We start from the raw sequence: 21752 nt of genomic DNA, 5'->3' as shown, positions 1-21752 counted from the left end.
TTAAAATCACAGCAAGGAGCAAATTCCTAGCGAGAATAAAATGGAATGCAGTGCTTCGGAAGGTAGTTTTTATTTGTGTATTAACAGTTAACATGGCATATAAAATGCTTGGAATGAAATCTTATTTTGCTTAATTACAATATCTTTATGATGTCTTGTTTTTTTTTAAACTTACCACATCTGGATGAGGCAGCGAAGATAAGCTAGCTCAACAACGAAATAATCTGCAGTACATGCAGTAAAATGAGTACAAGTATTACAATGCACAAGTAAGCATAAATACATACAGTGCTCATCATTTAATATTACTGAGTCAAACTAATTAATTGCTACTAATGATGCCTGGCTATACCAAGCAGAATCATCATGCTTACACTATACAGGAGAGCACCATGATCATGCAATCACGTTTTCATTCAGTGTGTAATGCTGCTGAAGCATAAGATTTGCAGAATTATCAAATAGAATAACAATGCATTGGTTACTCCTGCTTCTTTTCATGATTTGACACTCCCTAAGAGAGCGGAGAAGAAACGCACTGGTTCCTCTTCACAATCTTAACTAAAACTTACTAATGGAATTCAGAGGGATGTTTTCAAGGACATTAAATCCAGGTTGGATTCAGCTCATTATATTCAGTATGGGTAGTATTATTTTGAATCTCGGATCAGAATTTCTTCTTATAAAATGTAGTGATCAGGGATCTGACAGCATTATTCTGATATTGATATAAGTCCATCATTTCAATATGAATAGCTTATATTTTGTAATGAATTACAGATAATTCCGTACATTTATTCCAAAATGAAAATCATTCTCCAACAACCAAACAAAAACACGTGATTACTACCCATTTATTTTCATTTATCTTCGTCATTCACCATCCTCTCTTTCCCTGCATTCTCTTGAGTGCCACTGAGAACATATGAGCTACTTCTAAACATGCTTTATCTGCATGAGGAAGGTCCAAAGTTAATTCTGATTCATGTTACAGGAAAGCTTTTAGTTTCTCTTTCCCGCATTGTAGTAATCTGCTCAGCATTGGAGCACCAGCTGTTGTAACTTTATATCCCACCAATTTATGTTACTGTGCAATGATGCTCCATCACAGTGCTACCTGTTCAACCCAACAATTTAATACTTAACAGCAGTAACTGAAACATAAAATATACTTTTTTTTTACAGTAAAAAGCAGCAAGTATAATACATACTTATGCTAAGGGCATTAATTTAAAAGCCAAAATACTGTTGCCTTCTACAAATATATTCATAAGTACCACTTTTGTTCTTTCTTTGGTCTGCATAAGGAGATATTTCAAGCATGTCAAAAAGTAACAGCCTCAGGGGGAATATAAACATGTAATTATAATAGTAAATGAATGACACAAGGCTTGATCTCTGCATTCATCATATACTTAATATATATATGTAGCAGCAATAGTACCCTCTCCATACAACCATCTCAGCGGAAAAATAAAGAAATCAGTAAAGTTGTATGAAGGATCTAGGTTCAGTCCTGCCATTCTCTATCGTGTAGGTGGCAAAGGTGTTAATTATTCCCATAATTGTGCTCTTCAGGGTGTATAATAAGTAACATGCCCTTTTATTATAAGCCCATTAAAAATGCTTGTTTTTTTACAACATATCAAGATGGATGCTTAGTGCATCTAAGTGGTTTACAAGTGATTCTGTACTTGTATTTTGAAGTTCGAAGCTTTTGTGCACATCCAGCAGTTGGTTACAGAGGCACTTTGTACTGCTGCTAAAGCAATCAAAAGACAAGCATTGTCCAAGAATGCATTTCTTGCTTAGGTGATTGCTTTTCCTGTCCATTCGCGCTTCTAATGGCAATCATTGGAAGCATATTTGTGAATGACCAGCCAATTACAAAGTAAACTACTGGATATTTTATTAGTTCAAATATATTTTAAAGTCAAGCCTCTTAAAATGAGTTATGCATGATTTTAATTGTAAAGTAATTGTTCAATAAACTTCATGAATACCAGAATTACCTCCCTTTTGGTTAGCATTGTAGTATTATGGGCAAAATTAAGTTGAATACAATCTCACACAATGAAACGGAAATTAATTATTAAATAACCACAATGTTCTGAACAAGAGCTTTGAAATAATTATTTAAATATTCATATCCTTCTCTCTGACTATTCACACTCCACACAGTGGAAATTATCTACTCGGGGATTGGATCTGAATCCATGTCCTTAAACAGATAAAGGTAACTGAGGATACAAACATATTTAAATGCATCTGTCCCAGAGTTATGACTGTGGTTTATTACGTTGCAGGTTGTCAAATGGTGATGATGGTATTCTTCCCACTTTAGTTGAGATCGATGGAAATACAGCGACACTGTTTAACTCTCTGGATTCTTTTCTTCTTAATTGGAGGCTGCAGGTCAGGGCAATTTAGGGTGACTGTCATGGTGGTGAATCTTTTAGGCTTACAGAAGGAGCAGGACTGAAAAGAGCCTTCTTCCTTGTGGACATGCCTCGGTATGTAGAAAGAATTGCACTGGCCATAGCAGAACCGGTTGATGATGGTACGGCTGTTACAGCCTTCCTCATGGATGGTTTGCTTGAGGGGCTGTGTTTTGCACCAGTCCCGCTTCAGGTACTTCCTCTCAGTGACATGAAGTGCCTCATGACTCGACTCCAAGACTTCATCCACATTGCTCCGGTTTCCCGCCTGCTCCGAGGTGTTTGGCTGGCCTTTGTCTGGTGAGGGAATTGCTCCTTGGGAGCTACGATTTCTCTTCTTCCCAGCTCCCTCGCTGGTACATAGCAGAAAACACCACAGTAACAGAAAAATGCAGAGCACACACAGGGTTCGGGTCATCCTGGAGAAAGAGAGCAAAGTGCCTTCGGTGAGTATAACCATTTATAAAGTTTTAACAACATATATTTGTGACATGGTTGACCACACATTGTTCTTCGGGCAATGATGCATCTACTGGAAATATCTAATTATGATTAGTTGACAGGAGTGAGTTGCTGGTATTCTTTTGCACCAAAGGTACAGAATGAGGTAATTTAGTACTTACACCATGGACTACAATTTAAAAACCCACACAGTTATGGTAGACTGCCACTTTGGAACTGTTCACATCTTTAAATGCACTCAAATATATGCTAGCCATCAATCAAAGGAAAATTACCTTGCCGGATATTTTTGTTGGCAATAAATCAATTAAAATAAATGTGGAATAATTATTATTTTTAATCAAACAGTCTCATATACAATAAATAATCACAGCAAGCAAGAGCACCTCCTTAGTTTGAAATTGGGCCTCAGGGTCTTTGAGCATTTTGCTGGGCACATGCCAATCTATGTGGCAATTCTCCCAAGATACAGGACGAGTGGAAATGTCAAATGATCCCCAGACTCCTGCAGTATCTTTTTCTCTCCACTTACTTTGGCCACAGTAGCTACTGGTGTTTCCAGAACAGATTAGGTCTGATTCTATTATAAGAGTCCAAACACTTGTTTCAGATGGCCACTGGGAATATCAAAAAATTAGCTCAAATGGTAGCCAGGTCATATGCCATTCAGAGGTCTTTGAGATTCATGATAATGCCACTTAAGGATTGATTTTTTTTGTTTTGTTTTTTATCTGTACAATGGGAATCAAGAAATGAGATTTCTACCCCTATTAGTCATCTTACTAGTGATATACACTGTGGTCAGTTTGGTAACACTTGGCAAATACTCCAATAACCTAAACTGAAGAGTTAAATAATGGTGATATGTTTCTCAATAATTATTTACAAAATAATCACTAATTAAAATGTCATGAAAATGGGCTGTAGCACAGGTAGAGGAATGTTGACCTCCAAACCAGCATCTCCTTATTGACATTTATACAGATGCAGTGACTCAGGACTACCCAGACTCACTAGTATTTCAAGATGCAGTGAGCTGGATAAGTTGACCAAACCCCCAATATTTGTCCAGCAGGGTGGGGAAAGCTCCATCCTGTGGAAAAAAAACCTCAGGTAATGCATCTTAAGTACCTCATCAAACTCTGAAAATCATCCAAATGTGATTTAAATAAATTTAAACCATTTATTACAGACTATCAAATACTTTACAGCACGGAAGTATGTCAAACACTTACACCTTTTGCAAACGGTCTTTTTAAATAAGTGGTTGGCATTCACGCACGTGGCTTATCAGCAAGTCACTCCTTGAGGGACAGGGCATTCACGTGTCACCATGCATCTTGCATACACAAACCTGGGGTGCTAAGCTGCAAACAACTGGTCGACAGCACTTCCATTCATTCTGGCAGACAGCCCAATGGAAAGGTACAAGTCAAGCTTATGTTATTTTACAACATATCTATGTTCTTTTTAATTGCATAGCTAAAGGACAATGTTTTCAATGACAGTGTTAAAGTGAATATTCATAAAGACATGAAAGAACATTAACTAGCTAACTAATTTCACCATTTTCAATTATTTATAAGTTTGTTCAATTATTTGTAGATAGATATGTGTGAAATCCATCTTAGTTGCTCTTGGCTGTTTCTCTTGTGCTCTTTTCCATACATAGTGCTCAGTTTTACCTTATTCTAATTTACTTTTTGTTTTGCTGTTTGCTTTAACTTTTTTTTACTTTAATTATTTTATTTAAGTGCAAATCCTTAAAGAAAAATTTACTGTGGCAATATCTGTGTTATCTTTGATTTAGCCAAACTAAAATTGGTTAAAATCTATCTGATTAGTAAACATGAATACAAGCTATAAGTCTGAAAACTATTACACTCATTAATACAAGGTACTATTTATGTTTATACATTTCAACCATTTTCTTACCGTAAACCTCTTTCGTTTATGGCAAACTGTTTATTGATAGCTACAGTTCAAGTCTTAAGGAGTGGCTGCAAATGTATATGTGGTACACCTGCAACAGCTATGATGGTGGTTAAAGTGGGTTAAAGGACTAACTTGCCTTGCCTTGTTCTGCGTTAAGAACTTCTGCATTGTGTGGAGTGCTCTCCTTCAACCAAATGAAGGTCATTCTCTAGAATCTTAATTTAGATGTTTGAAAGTGTTTGGGAACTTAAAAGTGAATCATTTGTGACATAGGTTTAAAAGTAAAAAAAAAACTTTTAATGGAATCTTTTGAGCTTAAAAACAAAGAGGGTATCTACCATTGAACAATTCCAGAATGTTAGTATTCTATTATTAACAAAAAGGACAATTATCTTGATTATTAGTTGTGATTATTTTAATTGATTTACAGCTGTAAGTAACAATTCAAACTAAAAAAAATAAATCAAAAAAAGTTAAAGACATTTAACTAAATGCCTTAATTTACCCTTGTTCCTTTTAGCCATTTCCTTTCATTGAAATAAATGGAACAATTGCACCAATAGGCTCTTGCTTTATTTTGTTTCTGATATTTAAATATGTTCTTTATATATTCAGTTTTTCTGATTTCACATTACTTTCATCATTTTTAATCCAGTCAAAAGAATCATAGTGAACAATTGACCACAACTTAGTGTTGTATTTACACAGAAATCTCAAGTTACAGTTAATTCATTGAGGAGAAAGCCAGCATTTAGGTAGAGAATCATCATACAAAATGTGATCAAATAATTATTCTCCACCAAAGTTAATAGTGTCACACTTTTAATTTTGAAAATCATGTATCCTACACCTTGCTCAAATCTTTACTATCATTTACTCTCTCACTGTTATCTTCCTGAAATGATTTGTCAGTCTTTTCAAGACTGATCCTATGAGATAATATTAATAGTCAAGTGCATCATCTGAATTGAAGTGAAACCCTGTCAGGTACACAACATATCCTAACAGAATTTAATCTAAGGATTCATTTGCACTACTGGCTTAGTTTTGTTGTAAAATAATTTTGCTTCAAACCAACACTGGCCATCCAAGACCAGCAAGCATCAGGGAATGATCTGACTCAGAAATGAATTATATTCTACAAAGTTGGTCCCTCATATTGCTTTGTTTTGTTTTAATGCCACATATGAATCTGGTGCAGAATCAAACCTGGTTTAAAAAGTGCTGAGGAGTCTACAGCCTAAATGCTTCGGAATCAATTCTCTTCCCATTGTTTTCCAGATGTTTATATTGTAAATGACAGGAGAGAACTATTTCCAGGCTTAAATTCAAGCTTACTCTGTTGGAGATGTCCCATTTCAAGCCAATTTGAATATAGTCAATCAAAACGTAGTTCTGCCTGGCTGAAACTGTAAATAAATTGAGCCCAGAATTATTGAAAGAAATCTGTATGCAACGGAGTATTCAGTGTAAGTGACATCTCCCAAATTAAAATGACTTATGGCCAAATGAAAAATATATTGGGGATCATTTGATTAATTATTTGAGAAATGTAAAGACCTCCTTAAAGAGCTGGCTGCAATGTTGCGGGACATTTGGAGATCTATTATACTGTTTAGATCAGGAATATATCTTCCCTGATTCCATTTAATCTGTTAATTGCATTGGATTAATATTCTTTTATGCATGAAAGATTCAAGTATCTGTCTAATTGTCTCATAAACATACTGATTATAAATATTTTCTGGCAGAGACTCCTAGCTATTAGCCATTCTCTATGTAAAATAAAATTCCCTCATCAAATCCTCTTTAAATTCTTTCCTCACAGTTTAAGCTTATTTCATTTTAATTTTGATACCACTACAATTGGAAAAAGATTCTGTCTATGCATCGTATGATTTTATTTACCTCTATCAGGTCACCTCTCAGTCTCTTTGCTCCAAAGAAAATAAACTGAGCCCATCCAAGCACTCCCCATAACTAAAATCCTCCAGTCTAGATAATATTATGGTGAATCCTCTATGCACTTTCTCCAGTAGAACCATTCACATTATCTGCAAATCTGTTTCTAACCATTAGTCCAGAAGAATTAGGAACAGGAGTTGGCTACTCAGCCCTTTCAACATGCTCCACCATTCAATAGAACCATGGCTGACCTAATATTCCTTAAGTATTCTTCATTATCTGTTCCCCAAAATCCTTGATTCCTTGACTGATTAGAAATCCATTTATCATAAACACAAGAAAACTGCACCCACTTCCCCATGCCCTAAAATTTTAAAAACTCATTAACAGAGTAAGTTTTTCTTTATCTCTGTTTTCATAGGCTTTATCCTGAGACCCTCTGCTTCTGGTCTCTTCCCAGCCTCCTAAGAAATTTATCTGTTTTAATAAAGCAATATCTCATTCTTCTAAACCCCATTGAGTAGATTACCATCTTGTTCAGCCCTCCCCCATAGTACATATCTGGAATTATACTGATGAATATTCTCTGAACTACCTCTAATAAAATATCTTGCCTTAAATAGGGAACATTAAAATTATTTGCAGTCCTCCAGATGTGGCATCCTTTGTATTTTATACAGCTACTGTAAGGCTTCCCTACTTTTCTACTCTAACCCACTTAAAATAAGCGGTAACATTCTATACAACACACACAAAATGCTGGAGGAACTCAGCAGGCCAGGCAACACCTATGGAAAAAGGTGCAGTCAACGTTTTGGGCCAAGACCCTTCAGCAGGACTGGAGAAAAAAGCTGAGGAGTAGACTAAAAAGTTGGGGGCTGGGCAGAGAGAACACAAGGTGATAGGTGAAACCAGGAAGGGAAGGGATGAAGGGCTGGGAAGTTGATTGGTGAAAGAGATACAGGGCTGGAGAAGGGGAAGTCTGATAGGAGAGGACAGAAAGCCATGGAAGAAAGGGAAGGGAGAGGAGCACTTGATGGAGTTAATGGGCAGATAAGGAGAAAAGATGAGAGAGTGGTAAAGGAGGGGGGGACATTATATTCTATTATAAACAACATTATATTATCCTTTTCTTACATGCTGTAGTTATTTGGTAGCGTTCTACATTATATGTACAAGTTTCCCCAAATCCCTTTGTGCTGCACCTTTTTGCAGTTTTTCTCTCCAAAATCAACCACTTCACATTTTCCCCACATTGCACTCTTTCTGCCAAATATTCACACACTCATCTAACCTATTAAAAGGTTTGTTTGATTTCTAATATAATCAGGGTAATGCATTTGATCTATCAGTAAAGTTTTATGGCTTGAAGTATGGCCACAGTCATTGAAATTAAAAATGAACATTAAAAATATGTACAAATTATTTTATTTCTTTAGCAAAATATTAGGTATTTAATTTTTATTTTCTTAGTTTTACATTCAATTTCATCTTGCTCACCACTTGGAGGAACTGTTGCCTAAATCAATCTCTTACTCGCAGTAATGAACTAAAGTGATGGCACCCACAACAATTCTGTGTGTAACTCCAGATACATTGGTTCTTTTATTCTCATTAGTACTATCAACATTTAATACCTACTGGAAATAGTTCGTAAATCACCCATATTGAACCATGGCAATCCTTGTGCAAAAGGTGCTCACTCCCACTATGCTATGTTTAGAAAGCTATAGCAATTTGATATGACTGCGTGGCTTAGTGGCCCAGATGGCAGTTAAAAACCAACCACATTTGGAGTCACACATAGGCCAGAGCAACGTAACATTAAAAAAATTTAGCAAACCAGAGGAATTTCATCATGGTCATCATTATAAATAGCTTTTAACTCCACATGTGTGGCATCATTTTTTTGATCTATTAAATTTACATTGTTCAACTGGCATGGTGGGAATTGAACTATTTTATCTATCTGCTTAGAGGTAAAATTATCAGTGTATTAAGTAAAAACAGAAAGTAATGAAAATACTCAATAGGTCAGGTGGCACCCATGGAAAGAGAAACAGACTTGGTACTTCAGGCTGATGACCTTTCATTGGAGCTGGGAAAAGCTAGATAAAGCAAGTTATAAAATGCTGGGAAAATAGTGAAGGGAAGAGAGAACAAAAAGAATGATTAAATGGCAAAAGAGTGTGTTGAATCAGGTGATCAAAGTCTAGGAGAGCTACAAATGCAGAATGTGAAAGCAATTTCTTAGGAATGCTGAAATCTGAAATAAAAATACAAAAATAGTTGTAAATAATTCAGTGTATCAATGAGCCTGCTAGTTAGTAAGGTGCCTAGTTTGAATTAGAAAAGTTATTCCTTAAGCTTATATTGGTATTAGTTTATTTTTTATCACATTTACCAAGACACAGTGTTTGGCTTGTCTTGCCCACTTATACAGATGAAATCATTGTACCGTGCGTAGAGGTAGAAAGAAAAAGATAAAGCAATGACAATGCAGAATGGAGTGTAAAGTTAGAGAAAGTACTCTGCAGGTAAACTGCAAAGTGAAATCTCATAACAAGGTAGATTATGAGATCAAGAGTCCACTTTATCATTCAAAGAAATCTGTTGAAGTGTCTGATAACAGCGGGATTGAATCTGTCCCTGAGGTTGGTGGTATTGGTTGTCAGGATTTTGAAAGCAAAGAGAGGCAGGGCTCAGAACAAAAGTAACACTGACAACTGAAATAACAGTTCCAGCTCAGGATCACAACTGTAGATTGAATGGAGGTATTGCACAATGCAATCACCCAATTTACCAAGTATAAATTTCTCCTTTGCACAGACCTCATCCCTTCACCTAGTTTGTAGACTACTATAATAATTAGTAAACAATCTGCAGCTTTTGTTATTACAGTAATAAAAGTAAAATTGTCTAAAGGTAAAACTGAGTTAATAAAATGAGAATTGTACATTTGATGAAATTTATACTTTAAAGCTACAATATTCATATTATTGAATAGTTATAGCTTTAAAGTATAAACTCAATATGTTTTTTATTTTTAAAACAATCTGGCATGAAAGATAAGAGGCCTATTTTTTAAAGTTAAATTTATTCTTGGACACAATTCTATTATGGACAGAAATAAATGGGTTATTGTATAAGTAATAATTTAGACCACAAGCCCATAAGATATAGGAGCTGAATGAGGCCACTCAGCCAACTGAGTCTGCTCTGCGATTCCAGCATGGCTGATTTATTATCCTTCTCATCCTCATTCTCCTGCCTTCACCCCCTAGCTTTTGATGCCTTGACGAACCAAGATTTTATCAACCTCATCTTTAATATACCCAGTGTCTTGGCCTCCACAGCCATCCATGGCAATGAATTCTACAGATTCACAACTCTCACGCTGAAGAAATTCCTTCTCTGTTCTAAGTGGATGGCCCTCTATTCTGAGGCTGTGCTCTTTGGTCCTGAATTCCCCCACTATAGGAAACATCCTCTCCACATCTACTCTAGGTAGGCCTTTGAACATTCAATAACTTTCAATGAGATCCCCCATCATTCTCATGAACTTCCTCTAAACCCTCTCCAATGTCAGCACATTCTTTCTTAGATAAGGGGCCCAAAACTGCTCACAATACTCCAAGTGGGGTTTTATAAAGCCTCAGCATCACTTCCTTGCACTTATATTCCAGTCTTCCTGAATTGAATGCTAACATTTGCCTTCCCTAACAACTCAAACTGCAAATTAGCCTTTAGGGAATTCTGCACAAGAACTCCCAAGACCCTTTGCACCTCAGATTTTTTAATTTTCTCCCTCTTTAGAAAATAGTCTATGCCTTTATTCCTTCTACCAAAGTGCATGACAGTACACTTTCTTACGCTATAGCCCATCAGCCATTTCTTTGTCCATTCTCCCAATCTACGCGACATTCTGCAGACTCCCTGCTTCAACAACACTACTGGCCCCTCTAACTACCTTTGTGAAGTCTGAAAATTTGACCACAAAGCCATGAATTCTATCACTCAAATCATTGATATATAATGTGAAAAGAAGCAGTCCCAATAACAATCCCTGCTGAACACCACTAGTAACTGACAGCCAACCAGAATAGGTCCCTTTTATTCTGACACTTTGCCTCCTGCCAGTCAGCCAGTCTTCTGTCCAAGCTAGTATCTTTCCTGTTTGGCATAATTGTCTGTATCCTAGAATAAACTCAGGGAAGTAACTCTAAAATCCACATGAGTTACTGAACTGCCAAAAAATACAGGAAATAGGAATGACAGTAACAAGTATTGGAATCTCTAGTGTCATGTTTGACACAAATTTATTTGGACATTTTCATTATTTAGAAGTTATCTATTCTTTTCCCTTTGTCAAAATAAATGATGTCCTGGATTAACAAAATAACGTTCTACGTACTGATGTTATGCTGATTTTATATACCACAGGGCACGTTGTAAAGATAACTACAGATACACAAGACCACAGGACAATCAGGCTCATCGTTTCATTCTGTTCTGCTGTCTTCAACAGTGTTGTATTTTACTTCCACCTCCCTGTTTAGCTCAGCACTTCATTTAATGGTTATTCTTTGAAATGGAGAGGTACTTCCTGAGATCAGGAAGCATTATATTTGATGTGCAATCATTACAGGTGATGCAATATGTATAATATCTTTCAAAGTGTTTTTACATCTTTAAAATTATTGCAAAAGAATTGCCTTTTAAATATTTTAAGGATAAATGCTTCCTTTCATGAACTTCAGATGAAGGTTAGCAATATCAACTCATGCTTATTTGATTCCAGTTAAAACTTTGGTTCAAATTTAGATGTTTCTTTTTGTTCCTCCATGAAACTGGGGGTGATTTACCAGTATTTAGTCATGCATTGGCTAGAGGGTGGAAAATTAACTCCCTGTTAATTTTCATAAGTTGAAGTATACATGAATACTTGCACAGATGGAACAGTTGGACCTATCAAAAGAAACAATGTTAGTTGAAAAGAAGGAAAGAAAGCAGAGGCAAAGAGATTCTGGTTACTATGGCATTATACAGTATATTATATTTGCAGTCATTATTAGATTAACACTGATGTTGTTTGTATTGTTTCATTCCATATTTGAAAGTGATCAATGCCCTAATGGGCAAATATTTACATTCTTCCTTCACAATGAAATTAAAGTATTTCAAATGCAAATTATGTTTTTCATTATTTCAGGATCTGTAACTGGAAAACAAGGTTATTTGGCTCAGAGATCATGTGAATGAATATGAATAAATGAAGAATTTCTAAGAAAATGTTACCATTGAACACTTTTGGAGAGACTGAAGTGTGAAAAACATGTATTGCCTGAGGCAGTGCATGCATTTATTGCCCGCTTGAGCTCTGATTGATTTCAATGGGAGACACAATCCAGATGTGTTAGAAAAAAATTTATTACCCTCTTGAACTACTTATTGTTTTCAATTACATATCATGTGAACTGGGTCCCTACAATGAGTCTGAATAAATTATATCGCCAGCCAATATTCGACTTTCCTACAGGACAACTGTAGCATAACATATTCAAAGATATTTTTCAACTTCTGAATTGTCGTCACATTTTTTGATTTGGTAAGAATTCTAAATCTTTATTTTGTTTTCTGCCCTTTATGATGGTTGGTTTTCTATTCATTGCTTACTGATTCCATTCTATATATCACATAGAACCAAAGAGTAAGTATTAATATTAATTAGAAAATGGTCAAATAGCAATCTTCAACTACATACTAGTAATTACTAGCTTATACCAATTTTAAGATTCAAGATTCGAGTTTGTTTAGTATCATCTCCAGTACACAAGTGTAAAGGAGAATGAAATAATTGTTCCTCTGGATCCAAAGCAGCACAAAGAGTCACAATAGGATAAAGAGTGCAATAATTAAAAAGCACAATAAATAAAAATACATAAGATAGCTTACATACATAAATTGATTGTACGTACGTAAAGTGACAGAAGGCACAGGAGTCTCTGTACATAAGGTGACCGGCAGCGAATGAGAAAGTAGTGTGGAGACAAGCTTATTGTCACGTACATAAGTAGCATGACCAGTTTCTTATATGAACTCTCTATAGCATGGACCTATTACCATTTTACTCATCAATGAGTCTTTTTGTGGGTATGAGTCCTGATAGGAAATTTTCCTGACTTTTATTTTTAAACATGGATATATGTCAGTCCATAAAAGCAAATGATGTTATTGATTGACTTTTGGTTTTGCTATCAATACACCATAAAAATATGATCAAAACTAGAGATACACTTTTTCATTGTTATCAAGAGCAAAAAAGTGTGAATACTTTTGCATTAAATATTCTCTGTACCTATAAAAATTACTCTTAGAGGTTCATTGGATACAATTGTCATCGACTAGTGAACTGGAAGCATTATCTACAGACTTCACCAGAAGGTTATCAATGTTAAGTGGTTTCAATGTTGAGTACAGGTTGCATAGACTGAGTGTGTTCTCTTCAGCACAGGAGATTAGAGAATGAGCTAAGTGAAATGTTTAAGATGATTAAGGGATTAAAGGGCAGATAAGGTGAAACCATTTCCATTTGTCTAGAACAAGGGGCGTAATTGTAAAATTATAGGTGATATATTCCTGAGTGATTTTAAATAAAGTTTAATTTAAAATCTCTTTCTGTCAATAATCTGTCATGCAAGATCAAAACTGAAGAGGTGTTTACTATGCAACTGTATTATAGTCTATTAAACCAAGACCGATAAATGGAATAATGCTACAGGTGAGCCAAAGTTTAAATGAATGCTGGAACTGGCTGAACAGCCATATATTCGGATGTTTTGACTGACCATAGTAAGCTAATTAAAGTCCCTTGCAGATGGAAGAAAGGACCAGTCAAATTTTGACCATCCATTTTGAAGTAACAACCAATTTTTATCTAGTCCTGTTCACAGCCTCAGGACAAAGTCGCACAACAGTAATTACACTTCTGAAATGAATGATAATGTCAACTTGTTTAGATCTGGATAAACATTGGTGAGGACATTGGAGTGGGTGTGGAATGGTAGTCGGACACATAAGATGGGCATCACATTTGTCTTCACTTGGAATCTGGAAGTGGGGAGTAGACCTCATTTTCACATCTTATCTGAAAGATGGCACCACCAACAATTCAGCATTTCCTCAGTACTTCATTGAATTGCCAACATAGATTACGTACGTGAGTGGAATCAACCTCCAACCACTAAATTTTGCACATTATATTCTAGTTAAGAACTAAAATCAGCCAACAACTTACATTGCACATATTTTTATTTCTCTCCCATTTAAGAGGTCCCCACAATGTACATTGTGAGAAGCAGCATTTTCCAATAACCTTTGCAATCAGTCACCAAAATAATAGAAGGATCTGATGTTTGATTGTTGCTTCTCTGCCCCAAGGAAATGACAAAATGCTGTCTGTTAATTGCCATTATGATGAGGCTGTGATTACAAAAATCCATTCCACATTTCCTTTCTGAAGTATATTTTGCTGCAACATTGGACTGCCCATAAATAGCCTACTTAAGCAAAAAATATTTCTTAAAATGCTGTCGGCAAAGGGAAAATCCTGCTGTCTCTGTGTGAACAGTAGTTGTAAGAGACAGGATTACCATTCAGCCTCCAGCCAATTTTGATAAGTATGCTAAAATAATATATTAGTGGGACATATTGAACATTACACCTTGCTGCTGACAGATTTAGATACATTATACGTGTTTTTACATGTGTATCCATAGAACAATGGGATATTGGCATATAACCAAGATTTTTCAATCAATTCCCAAATAAAGTTATAATGAACATACTCTTTTCTAAATGGTGCTCACTTCTCTATTGATTGCTTGTTTGGTGACTAATTGCTCATTACAGATACAATATTTCATTATTGCCGTTCTAATAATGCTACTCCAAAAGCATAGACTCAATACACATTTTACTCCTTGGATTTGATACAATCATGAATCAAAGCTCTTAAACTTGTATATTTACAACAGCCAGTTTAAAAATGTATTTCTGTCAATCTGCCGGAAGAATTCAGCCGTTCAAGCAGCAGCTATGGGAGGAAATGAATTGTTGTGGAAACAACTGACATTTCCTTTTCACCCATGGCTGTTGTTCAACCTGCTGAGTACTTTGAGCAGATTCTTTTATTGCTCCAGATTCCAACAAGGGCAGTCTCTTGCGTCTACACTGTTGCTATGGTAGGTGATAGTGTTTCTCTTATAGATGGTAGTGTTCCAATGGGCAATAGTCCTTGTCCTCAGTGGGAGAAAAAAGAAGTCTGGACAACAGGATTGTCATTGGACTAGTTGAGGTGAGTAACTGCAGTGTCCTTTGTAGATGATTCATACTGCAGCCTCTGTGGGCTGAAAGTGAGGGGATTGAATGTTTTAGGTAATGGATGGACATACTATTCAAATCGACTGCTTTATCCTGGATGAAGGATCCAGGATGTTGTTAGAACTGCTGTCATACAGGCCACATCATCACACTACTGACTTAAACCTTATAGTTTTTGTAAAGGCTTTGGGTGTCAGGAGGTGAGTCACCTAACATTATCTGGCTTCTAACCTTTCTTTTATAGTATTAATGTGGCAGACAATAGTGATAATATTTTTGAATGTCAAGGGTACGTGATTAGACTGTTTCTTTAGAGGTTGTCAAGCAGTTTTGTGGTCTGAGTAAGCGAATGCCATGTCTGAATATTGTCTGGGTCCTTCTGCGTGCAGACATGGATTGTTTCAGTTGCTGAAGGGTTTCAAGTAGAATGGAATATTATAGAGTCATCGGCAAACATCCCTAACTCTGACAGTATGGTGGGAGGAAGGTCATTGCTAAAGCACCTTGGAACTACAAGACTGCACTCATTTTTTACCCCTGATACCCAATGACAAGCATTACTCGGGCACTAAGATAATTGCTGCCCTGACGACAGTTCAGTTTTTTGATCCATTATGGACCAAGGCTGTGATGATGTTTGGTGTTGAATGGCCCTATTGGTACCCAAAGCAAGTGTGGATGAGCAGGTTATTGGTGAGGAACTATCACTTTATATCACTGTTCAAGTCACCATCCCGCACAACGATAATAACAGGGTGGACATATTGGCAATTATTGGGTCCACCTTGCTTTTTCGGAATGGGGCACGGCTGGGAATTTTTTTTACATGTTTGAAAGATACCAGTGTTGTGAGATGATTTTCTAGAGATGCAGTTACTTCTGAAGCACATTTCTTTAATATTACACCTGGGATATGGTCTGGTTCTATGCTGTATCCAACATTCAACCATAATGCTACTGCCTCCGATGATCCACAGAGTCTCATGGATGATCAATTTTCATCTGTCAAACCTGTCCTGATTCCAGTCTGGAACACAATGGCAGGTGTACCTGTTACAAACCTAGGCCTTTGTCTCTGTGAGGATCACACAGTGACTGCTTCTACAAATGCTATGGCGCTTCAATGCACCTGCCATAGGTAGTTCTGCAAAGACAAAGTCAAGAAGGTTTATCAGTCTCGTTAGTTCACTCATACCTGCTATAGCCCCAGTCTGGCAGCCTAATCCTTGACAGTTTAATTTGGTCGGTCAGTGCTGGAGCTACCAAACCACTCTTTGCAATGGACGTTGAAGTCTGCCATCCAGAGGAAGTTCTGTACCCCTGCTACTTTCAGTGGTTCTTCCAAGTGGTGTTCACAAAGAAGGAGCACTGATTCATCGGCTGTCTGAGGAAGCAAGAATCACAAAGAGATTTCCTTGCCCACATGTGATCTGTGGCTGCCATAGATCTAGCTCACTGTCCCTTTTCTCCAGCCCACAGTGGTCTGTCCTGTAGTGGAGAACCATTGTCTGTAAGGTGTTGTTAGTCTGGTCTGTAGGACACCTCCCCCAATTTTACACCAGTTCCCATCAGTTTGTGAGGAAGATATTGTAAGATCAAATGGCTAGGGCCAACACTGCTATGTCCCTTAAATGAACTGTCAGATTGATGAAGAACTGCATGTGCACTAAGTAGCAAAAGCAGAATGCAGTAGAAAGGCTTAAATAATAATCACAGAAATCTTAAATAATCTTAAAACCAATGGATCATATCAAAGTTCTGCAAAGCCATTACATCCAATCATGAATGGCTATGGACAGCTAAGGGGAGAAGGAACATTTGCTTCTTTTGTTTTGTGGTTGATGGTGAGTGGTCCATCGTGTTTTATGCTTTCACTGTTTCAATGCAGCAGTAAAAGTACCAGCAAGCATTTAAGTGCTAACCATATCAAAAAAGTATGGAGAAGAACTGACATTATACTGAGGAGTTAATCAAAAAGATTTCTTCATCTATATGCCCCACTGGGTTGCTTCTCAGAAAAGACTATGAACTTTATGCCAGGTGACTGCTGAAAGAATAAGGCAAAACAAGAAATCTGCCTTGAGTGCCGTCCTCAGTTCAGTTGCAAATTGAATAGGATATCATAAAGGAGCCCAAATATTATTAAGTTTTAAGTTTGTTTAAAAAATAATTATTTTCCCAATGCTAGTCATCAAAAATTGTGGGGAAGAAGTCAGTATTCAATGCATATGTGGTGTTAACAAATTTCATAACATATGCCAGTGATACTAAACATGATTCTGATTCTGATTCTAAAACAAACTATTTTAATAGTGGAATAAATTGCTATCAAATACTTTGCAGGTACTAAATTTAATGGACCCATTTTTGAAGGCAATTTAAAATGGAATTATTTAATATTGAATTAATATAACAAGTCTGCAATTTCAGAATTATGTTATGAAACCCAAGAGTAAAATAAAATCCTATAATCTTTGAGGTATCCAGTGCTCAACCATTTTTGAATATCATATGGAGTGATTTAACTTGTTTGAAGCCTGGTTTCTGTGATATTTTAAGTCATCAATAAATGTCATTCTAATCATAATACTTTTAAATTCGTCTTGCACATCATTCAGCATAGCATTGGCAATGTGTGCAATTTTTAAAAATAACTAAATATGATAATAATCTCAAACAAGTTGACAGCATTTTAGTGCAGACTGATAGCTTGTGCAACTTACGAAAAAAGAAATAAGATTTTCTTGCAAAAGTTATTGACTACACAATGTATGTAGTAAAGCAATATGTTTTTTCTGTCCATTTGTCCTCTTGTTTTGAGATTCTGTTGCAGCCCCTTTTCATTTAAAACCAACACTGGAAATGTTTCCACCTGTTACACATCAGCTCTGAGTGGCAGCTACTGTATATTAAACCACAGTAAATCCTCCACAATATTCTATCATTCCACTTGAATATTGGTTCTTTTACCTTATAATATTTATATGAATGGCACTTATCATATCCTATTGATAGCAGCATGTTTGATTTCATAAGTAGAACTGTAGATTATAACAGTTTTCCAAATATTTTAACTTTTGAGGGTTGAAACTAAAGTAATTTTCACACAGGTTTAAACATTAACAAATTCATGTCCACATATTTTAACAATATTAGTCCATTTTGAGATTAAAAGCTAATTTAAAAGTTCTACCAATCAGAGGAATATCTGATATGAAATTTAAATAATTTTTTGGCAGTAAAGTTGCTAGCAGAAGTTTCCAAGCTATAATGTTTTGGGTTCTTTTAGGAGAGTAGGATCTAAAGGTTGGCCAAGAATTTACAGCAAACATGTGATTTTAAAGATGTTTATTGTAATTGGAATGGATTAGTTGCAGCTTATTGAACTTACACAATAAATGGAAATGCACTGTGGTGGGTTGGAAGGAGAAATTATTCTGACCAAATTTTCAGAAATCATTACATGGCTTTGTAATCTTACTTGTTCTTTGATTTAATGATTTAAATTTAAAGTAAAGAAATTCCTTCATTAAATTTTTTTTAAAGAACGCTTCCAGCTCTAAAAAATTCAAAATATGAGTTACTGGGTTTGATAAAATTGTGAAGAAACTACACCTCTGATGGTGCATCCATTCTTATTACTAGAATTATAGATAATCTTGATTCTGAAAGGAAGAAGAAATATTAACTTCAGCTCCTATGCCATATACCTTCCAACACATTTTCCAGAGTCTGATACTTTAATAAAAGGGAAATTTATCCATCTACATCATAACTAATACTCTAACAAAACAAATCCAAGTTTAAAGCATCAGGATATCTCTGACAAGATTTTGACGAAGTCAGAAAATATTTTTAGTAAATTCCTCTATGACCTGCTTACTTTTTTAAAAAAAATACTGCTCGTGGAGTAAACACGTTTAAAATGTTTCTTATTTCGTCTTATTTCGCGTAAAGTCCATTTAACTTAAAATTTCCAAAAGAAGAGAATAAAACAATATTATGGAAAGGCTGATATAATTAATAAAATCATAGCATAGAACCCCTAAAAGTTTATATTTTTATTGATTTTTTTGCTATTGTCATAGAGTAATATATTGCCAACAAGTAGTTTTGGGCAGGAAAGGGATAACTTCCCAGGTACAGACGCAACTTGAATATATTTAAAACTTATTTAGTATAGGTTATTGTTGCAAAAGACTTATGGAATTTCAATATTTGAAACGTATACACACAATGTAGCGCTTGTTTGCGCTAACACTTTAAAGGTAATTAATGTTTTGTAATTTAGGTCTGGGGTTGAGATTTTGATCCTGTGCGACTGTGTTATTACATTTTAAATGTTGTCAAATGCACCATTGGTCTACATCCTATTTTACATCTTGATAGCCTAAACTATAACAATCACGTGAAGATTTTGTTTTTAAGATAGTGATCAATTACTTTTGTTACAACTTTGCTGACGATTTCTAGAGCAAAGTTGGATTATTTCCTAGAAATATTTTGGGTATTGAAGTCAGGCAGCCTGTAAGTTTACACTGAGCTGCAAAGAACTAAAGCCATAGCTTTATACTGATCTAATCTATGCAATCCCCGTCTGGTGGGAGATGGTTCCCCGTTCCTTTGAACTTCTCCGTGTTGGCATGCCTTTACAGACTTTGTGAATTAATGCAGCAGCTGCCGCCGTTTGTATTTTGGGCAGCATCGCTCGCGAATCGCAAAAGGCAAACTATTATGAATTGAATCGTTCTGCTCCGTAATTTGAGTACACTGCACAGCCGAATAAAAAAAAGAATATTTAGTCTCAACTTCTTGGAGATCTTCAGAACTGAAAACAATCTAAATGGGATCAGGATAACGTAAAGTAGCATCGACACCGTGAATTCCTTTAAAGAAGAGCGGTCTTAAAATTGTGTTATAATGTTTCTTTACACGCTTTGGGATGTTCGGGTCGTGCACGGCTTGAATTTTGACGACAGAATCACTCGCTCTCTGGGTGCTCACTGCTCCCTCCCCCTGACGGCCAATGTAAGGCAGATCCTACGCTTCCTCCCCAAAGTTGCGACTGTCTCTGCGATTCCCCTTCCCTGGTCTCCCCTGCTCGGTAACAACAGAAGACGCGAATGAAGCTGCGAAACCCCGCCATTCTAAACCCTAAGCCGTATGGCCTTCCGAACAGTATACTTGCAGTTCGAATCATTTCAGACTACAGTACGTCGTGAACCGCGCCCGACGTCCCACCACGGACACCATTCGTGTCACTGCTGAAAGTGCGGGATTGGTAGCCGAGACAGGGATTCCAAATACCCGCGAGAACGAAACCAGGATTCAGAACACAACACAAGAAGCAAAGCTGTAGAAAGGGAAAATAAAGCGGAAAAAACAGCACGGGGCAAGCAACCGGGAAGTATAAGGGGGGATAGCTTACACAAGGAAAGCTGCGAAAGATTTCAAGTACTGTTTCAGAATTGAGCATATAAAGCATAAGATGAAGGAGGCCAGGGTAAATAAACGTGCGACCACACGGGTCATTGGCTTTTGTGAACTCCCGCAGTTTATATCCATGTATCTGCCGATTATACCTGACCTCTAGGAGAGAGTAAAAGTAATGCTACTTGAAGTTTAGACCCAGAGAGAGAAGGCAAAATTAACTATTGCGGAATACCACCCGGTAGATTAGAACCACAGTGTTTTGAAACCTAGCGAATGCAAATTAGTCAGATAAATACTAAACTGCTCCCTACTAACTTGTGTTAATAAGTAAGTGCCAAAGTGATACACGGCACTCCGTCAGGTTAGTGCAGTAGGTGCATTTGACTGTGATTCGGTGTTTGAAAGCTGACTGCAATTGCTCTGCTAGTTGACAACCAAAAAGAGTTGGGTAAAAGGTGTTTGGTTCCGCTGCCGCCGATCAGGTAAGTGCCAGTGCACAGAATCGCCCACCGCGGCTACACTAGCCCACACAGGCTCTTCCTCTCCCAGGCGATACACGCTGATGGTAATTTAAGGAGAAATATACACAGCGCGCAACGATCGACGTGAATCGGTCAAGGGTGTAGGGAGAGAGAAAGAGAGATTAAAAGAGTTCAAAAGCATACAGGATAGGAGAATGATAGTAAGCGCGTATATAAAATGAAACTAGTCGACACTAGCAAAGACCTGGCGGTGTCGGAGTCAAAAATAAGCTCCCAAACCAATTCCCAAGCCGGTGCTCTCCGCTCTAAACGTCCAGCTGAACACACGGAATTCACAGTGGATGTACAATGCACCAAGTTCTGACTTACCTGCCCAGCGTTCTCTGTACAGTCACGTACGCAGCTGGCTGATGCTCCACGCGAAAGCCGGGATGCTATCGAAAATAAAGGGAAGCTCTGAACACTGATGTCTCCATAGAATGAACCGCTGATTTGCGGTACAATTTCTTCCCGAGCCGAGCAGTCATATTTAAAAGCCAGGAAGTACCCAAACCCTCTCGCGATCATTGGCCAGAAAGCTTGGAATTGCACCAGAATTAATCCGCCCACTGATTGAAATCAGGTTCTGGATTAGTTTGACACCACAGTCAATCCCGTTTGTTGCCACTGTTCAAACTCTGAAAACATTGCCGGGTTCGCATGATCCCAACTGAAA

General features: G+C 36.8%; 2 protein-coding genes across 7 annotated transcripts in view; one reads left to right on the top strand and one right to left on the bottom strand.

The window, feature by feature from the left end:
* Positions 1-54: 54 nt before the first annotated feature.
* Positions 55-21603, bottom strand: grem1a (gremlin 1a, DAN family BMP antagonist). 2 transcript variants are annotated; one of them, XM_073040127.1, is made up of 2 exons: positions 21407-21603; positions 55-2857 (listed from the first exon to the last, which is right to left on the bottom strand). In XM_073040127.1, exon 2 carries the CDS (start codon positions 2854-2856, stop codon positions 2341-2343), a length of 516 nt encoding a protein of 171 aa, XP_072896228.1. In that variant the 5' UTR covers position 2857; positions 21407-21603; the 3' UTR covers positions 55-2340. The 2 variants fall into 2 exon arrangements, with proteins under 2 accessions (XP_072896228.1, XP_072896227.1); XM_073040126.1 differs by lacking the exon at positions 21407-21603 and adding an exon at positions 20551-20654.
* LOC140725105 (RAS guanyl-releasing protein 1-like) overlaps positions 20937-21752 on the top strand; it is a 301300-nt gene continuing 300484 nt past the window's right edge. For all 5 annotated transcript variants that reach the window (XM_073040121.1, XM_073040119.1, XM_073040125.1 and 2 more), the window contains exon 1: positions 20937-21037. The gene's annotated coding sequence lies outside the window, so the exon portion shown is untranslated. The remainder of the gene's footprint in view (positions 21038-21752) is intronic.

Source organism: Hemitrygon akajei, chromosome 3 (genome assembly GCF_048418815.1).
Source record: "Hemitrygon akajei chromosome 3, sHemAka1.3, whole genome shotgun sequence".
In the NCBI taxonomy this organism is placed as follows: Eukaryota; Metazoa; Chordata; class Chondrichthyes; order Myliobatiformes; family Dasyatidae; genus Hemitrygon; species Hemitrygon akajei.
This window is presented reverse-complemented; position numbering and strand designations above follow the sequence as displayed.

What these genes read in the sequence shown, in the direction of transcription:
- grem1a (XM_073040126.1), bottom strand. Translation starts at nt 20,654, where the DNA reads ATGACCCGTGTGGTCGCACGTTTATTTACCCTGGCCTCCTTCATCTTA. An exon ending in TCTTTCGCAGCTTTCCTTGT is followed by an intron (nt 2,858 to 20,550) that starts GTAAGCTATCCC and finishes CTCTTTCTCCAG; the next exon opens with GATGACCCGAACCCTGTGTG.